General features: G+C 37.0%; 1 protein-coding gene across 5 annotated transcripts in view; it reads right to left on the minus strand.

The window, feature by feature from the left end:
- LOC140947583 (protein inturned-like) overlaps window positions 1-6,000 on the minus strand; it is a 34,284-nt gene that overhangs the window by 8,661 nt on the left and 19,623 nt on the right. For 3 of the 5 annotated variants that reach the window (XM_073396726.1, XM_073396727.1, XM_073396728.1), the window contains exons 3-8: window positions 3,322-3,836; window positions 2,648-2,733; window positions 1,532-1,738; window positions 1,119-1,234; window positions 603-692; window positions 446-523 (exon numbers count right to left, since the gene is read on the minus strand). In XM_073396726.1, coding sequence (XP_073252827.1) covers window positions 446-523; window positions 603-692; window positions 1,119-1,234; window positions 1,532-1,738; window positions 2,648-2,733; window positions 3,322-3,836 — 1,092 coding nt within the window. Of the gene's footprint in view, window positions 1-445; window positions 524-602; window positions 693-1,118; window positions 1,235-1,531; window positions 1,739-2,647; window positions 2,734-3,321; window positions 3,837-4,462; window positions 4,796-6,000 lie in introns of those variants that run through there. The other 2 variants (XM_073396725.1, XM_073396729.1) reach the window with 2 other exon arrangements.

Below are 6,000 nucleotides of genomic sequence, written 5' to 3' on the forward strand. Positions count from 1 at the left end.
CTATTTGGCCATATGATAAATCATTTATTGACCAAGCATATTTAGTCAAGATGGCTGGATATTTATGGCTTGTTCTTGGCCTTGATATTGGCATTATTTTTGAGCTCAACTTCATCTCAGTCCATTAAAATGCAACAAAGAAATAGGCCAATATCCAGCCATTTTGACCTCATGCTTGGTCAATAACAGATAGTACATGTATATATCAGTTCATGTTCTCCCAACTGTTCTCCATACATTTCCTGTGGCAACGACGAGGAGAATTTCATTTAACAATCAAATAATTTTACACTTGTTGATCATTTTCCTTTTCCTGACAACCTTTCTATTTGATGGCCAGAGCAGTATATGTGGAGAAATTGAATGTTGGTCATTCTTAGAAGCTCAGGGTTTATTAAAGATAGAAGAGAAGAAAAGGAAAGAAGAAGCAGTACTCTGGAAATACCTTTTAATTGACCCAAATGAAAGTGATAAAATCTTAGTGATGTCAGCAACTAAATTCTGCAGATAAACCAGAGGCAACCTGAAAAGTAAACAACAGTGTTATTAGTATGAAACGACAGTCAGTTTAAACTGGAGTAAATAACAAAGTAACAAAATACCTTTCTGAAGGCATGGCAATGACCAACACATCTCTATCCACCTTGGAATACACAACGTGAACAAGTTTCTTGTCCAGCAGAAGTGTAGAGCTGAGAAAGTAAAGCAGACCAATTTTCCTGTCAATACATGTATGGTGTTGATCTCAATTATAACAACCCTAGCCCACACAGCTGGCAGGATTGTTAGTGTGAGCAAAGTTTTGGCAAAGGATTTGCAAAGCCATGTGAAGCCTGTGTCTCTTAGGGGAATGTAACATGAATAATTTTTATTCATAGATAAAAACAAAGACACTTGACCACTAGTATAACTGTACATGAAGTATAGATGCTTGATTCTGTTACAGTGGTGTCCATTTATAGAGGATATATTATTCAACTACACCACCAGGTCAAAGTAGCAAAAATCAGACCAATTAAACCCCACTAAAAATTAACCAAAGGACTGTATAAGTACAATTATTTAAGTATTCGATTTAACTACAGTATTTTTAAAATCATAATTTCAAACAGACTGACCTGTTTGCTGAGGTACCAGTTACTGATGACATAAGGTCACTTAGCGTCAAAAACATTCCCCTCAGAGCAACTAATTTCGAGGCCGCCTCTGATTTTGGGAACTGGTATAGAATGTCCTAAAGTTAAACAAAACAACATTAACAAAAATAGGAAATAAATTTTATTTTACTATTCTGTATGAAAATAGGACACAACAATCACCTCAGTATAATCTCCCTTTTTTTCTGTGTGTAGTATAAAAAGTAAATTAAGTTGTTTTCTTGTCTTGTCTTGTCAAAACCAGAATTTCGTTTTCTTCAATATATATAAAAAAACTTAGAAAGAAGGACAATTCTGAATCAAACTAGCTTGAATACTGATTCAACCTTAGAATGACAAATTTTATGTGCAACATACACATGTAATTGCCATACCTGGTCTGGTTCATTATCTTCTTCACTGGAGGTGATTGTCAAATACAATGCAACATGAGTAATGCTCTTGAGATCAGGTTTGGAAGGTGCTGGTGCCTCTCCACTTATCAACTTGATGAGGTGACTATCGTTCTTGGGTGGGGTCTGGTGATGTATGACTGGTGAGGATATCTTGGGCTGGACAAGTCTTTGTATTTTCAGAGTAATCTGAAAGAATTTTTGTAAAGGTTATTTTTTAAGTGTGTCATTCAACAGAGAAGGTACATCGACAACTGAATTGGCTGAGATATTTGGCGTTGACAGACTCTATTTCCTCCACTGAGAAAAAGATGCAGAATAACCTTAAATTAGCATTTACATGTAAAGGGGTATACACTGTAGAATGGTAAATTTTAGACTAGGGGGGGCTGCAAGACCCTGGTTTCAAAATTTGAGACCCAGAAATAAGCATTTTTATCAAAGTGAGCTAAAGACTCTACATCTAAAAAACTCTCACTGCCATAACTTATTTTGAGAGACTGGTACAAACAATTAAAAGCTAAATAACATGATGATTTTTAAAAGCAAACTGAAATAGTTTCTTTCTTTTTACGTTTTTTGGCGTAACTGTATTCTATACCACTGTTAAAATTTCTACATTTTCTTGATACTAATAAGATTTCTGGTGGATTACACAATTGGATGCAAGTTGAGATCACCTCTGTGAATTGCATCATTGCATAATGACAGAGGGCCTACTGATAACCTTTACTGCAAAGTGCAGAGATGTCACTAATGACTAAGGGCCAGGGGGCAGGGATTTCCCAGGGGATGTACAACAGATTTCAAGTGACCGGGATGATCAAATGGGGGCAAAAATAAAACCTGGCAAGAAAATCCCTAGGGCTCCCAACAAAACCCCAAAATATCCCATGCTGAACTTCTGAACCTTAAAAATTTCTAAATTAAAGTTATTTCTACAAGAAAGGTTAGTTTGCACTTTGCGTTATGTTGAAAGTGAGGGTTTTTAAAACTTGGGGATTTTTGAAACAAAGGAGAATAGAATTTCAAAGAAGAAGAAAATTGAACCATCAAAGAGATTTCTGTATAACTTATGCAGATACATATATAAGTTACCTCCATTGGACCCATAATGGCAGCAAGAATTGTATGAACATTGCTAGAGTTAAGATCCAGTTTATTCAATGAAAGAAGGACATCACCTGAAAGATAACAGTAATGGCATATATTATCAAGACTTCTGCTGATTAAATGTACATTATGTCCACAAGGAATAAATGTGTATCTGCCAACTGTTTCCGAGTTGAATTCATGAAATTTTTGTCTTGTCAGAGCCATGATTTCTGGAAATGTCCCAGGGACTACCGAAGATTTCCAACAATTTACTCAAGACTTCCAAATGTCGAAAATGTCCAAAGATGTTCTGAAGACCTTTGAGCATTTCTGATGGTATTTAAAAGGCAACAGTTTTAGCATTTCGTGATACAGTTAGGACCCTTAAGGGCCTTTTTTAGAATGTTTTCAGGAAAAGTGAATTCAATTTTCATTATTTTTCATTTGATAAAGAACAATTCGTCCACTAGATTTCTGAGTTAGGTGTGAGATCGATGTCTTTAGTCTTCAGGCATGAGACTCACACAAGCCCGTGAGAGTTTCCAGGTATAACCGCCCAGTAAACTCACCATCACAATACATGTGTTGTGTGACAACTCAAAAGTCACAATGTTCAATTTACATAAACATACTCAAGGTTCCCCTTTAAAATATAATAATGATCTAAGCATGCATACCTATTCTCAAATCTCCACTGCGCAAAGCAGGCCCATCAGGAACAAAACCCTTGATATACAGCCTTGATCCTGAATAACTATCAGTCTGAGACAGTTTTCCGGCTTTATCTCTCCCAGGAATAATACCAAGCAACGTTTCAAGGTCATTCTTTGATCCAGAGTGAGCCTTCCGAGGAGTTACAATCAGTTGTACCTCTTTCATGAAAAAGCGCCCAGTCAACCTGTTGAGACTATTTATTCCCTCCACGACTCCATAAGAACTCGAATGTTTTAAGTTCTTTTCATTGTTGCTTTTATCGTCGGCTTTGTCCCGCTTCAACCCGGGAAATATTTTCTTCACCGAGTTTAAACCTCTAAGCTTCCCTTTCTCCCGGGCATCTTCAAAGCCGTTGTCAGAAATGTTCAGTTGTTCCATTGAGTCCAAGACATCGTTTGGTGATGGTTCTTTGAAAGGTTCGATGTAGAATACATCTCCTTTCTCCTTAATATGATCGGCCCAAGGCGGTTCCTCGTATCTGAAACGGAAAAACCAGGTCAAGTTAAATGTTGCGAGAGAGGACTTTATAAACCACTTGAAATCTACATAAATTTCACGCTATAGGCATAAAAACAAGCCCTGTGGATCGTTATCAGAAGTCATTAGCGCTCTTACGTTGTTGTGTAAAAATCTGTTTGGTTTATTTAATATACAGTAGCAAAGACACGAGAGTTTTGCAAACATTACCCAGGACTGACCTTTTGCAGAACGGCTGGACAAAGTGAGATAAACTTAATTTGTAATTTAGTTTTAAGAGCTTTAGTGTTTAGTGCTAATGATGATGCCTTTTTAATTATGTTTTGATTCCACCGATGGAATGAGAACAAATTACAAGAAATTAAAATAACAGAACATTCATTCCTACGCCAGAGCGACGACAGTTACTGCATGCTGATAGCGATTCCATCGAAATACAATCGTTGCATATGAAAACCAATTGCTTTCCCTAGAAAATATTGTCAATCGCAACAAACTAAAAACCAGACCAATATGTCATTGGAAGTTTAAAATAAAATTGCATACAACGGCTAAGATACAGAACTAAAGAGTCGCTCGAATAATAATTCATCTTTGCAGGATATCTTAATGATGACAGCAGCTTACACTGGTTCGCGAAAATACAGGTCTTGTCTCGAACAGTGCTCGCATTCCTCTTCAGACGACTCATCTTCGTATCTTGGATAATGATTGTAGTATTGCCCAACGAACATATTTCAATCGCAAGCTTGCTCCAAACTCATTCATGTTATTTCGTTCTCTGTAACCAAATCGTCCGCCATATTCAAAGTGAAAACAATCGGTTCCCCGTCGAGTGTGACCCGAGGGATCCGCACAGGACACCGAAAAAAGCAATCGGGCCGCAGTCGTTTTGGAAAGCTTAGCAGCAGAGGCCCTTTGGCTCGAAAACAGTGATGAATAACTGAGAAAAGTAGCTTTATTGAAATTAAAGGAAATTACGTCTTCATCCGCAATAAAAGTCATGAAGGGTCACTAAATCCATTAAGTCCTGAACAATTTTTTGCAAGCCTAATTTGGTGGGGTTTCCGGAAATGAACAAAAGATATTTTGATTTTATTGGTGAAAACTTCTTTTGTGACTTCAAGTATTCTTCTTCAAAAAAGAACAGCTTATTTTTTTTTCGTCCACTGGAATTAGTAAAAGGAAATGATCTAATGGTGCAAGGAAGCCGGCAAAATATTACAATATCATGACTAAATCTTTATAATCTCATTACTTAAGGTAATGCGATTTTTAAAGAACACGTACAAAAAAAAATACTTAAGTTATAACTTTTTTATTGCTTGTAGGCAAAATAAAGCCAATGAAATTTTACAATAGAGAAATTTTGAATAAAAGCTATATTCATCGCGTAATATTCGAGTAGTAATGCAGTGGCAGGTACATATGACAATGTAATCGTTGGTTCACTTACTGAATACTGGGACGCGATATCTACTGAGGATCAATGAACCCCGAGACAACTGCCTTACCAAAGTAAACAGGCGATGTGAAAAGTTGATCAGAATATCACGTAGCAAACCCACGTAATTGTTGTTTATTTAATCTTTAGGGTTCACGCGAGCTCGCATTGTCGCGGGCGCCCACCCCCGGCACCTCAGGACCGGAGGTTTTTTTTACTCGAGGGATCAAAGTCGAGTCCTTTCATATGTTGACTGTATGTTTGAGATATAGTTGTATGGGGAAAATATCGATTGTCCATGAGAATTTGGTAGACCATAAAACCAATGAAATTCTGCAAAGTCTTATCTAGCAATAAGAGATACTTTCAAGCACTAAGGGATAATTACCTGAAGAGGGGGAGGGGTTGGAAAATTAGAGGGGGGCATAGGAGAAAATGACAACAAGAGAGAGGGGGTTGGATGTAAAATTGAGTACATACAGGGGGGGGGGGGGGCATTACAAATTTAGCAACTCTAAGGTGTGCTGGTCTATGAACTGTTGTTTTCTTATCTGTCATGCAGTAGGAAAGGAATGCCTCTGCTATATATGTTAAAACAGTGCTACTTTATTTACACTAGGATTTATAATTAATAAAACAGGAAACTTTAATTAAAAGTTGCAAAAGTAGCACTATAATGTTATTCAATGAAAAAGAAAGATGCTAATGTTAGCACACATGG

This window comes from Porites lutea, chromosome 9 (assembly GCF_958299795.1).
Source record: "Porites lutea chromosome 9, jaPorLute2.1, whole genome shotgun sequence".
Lineage (NCBI taxonomy): Eukaryota > Metazoa > Cnidaria > Anthozoa > Scleractinia > Poritidae > Porites > Porites lutea.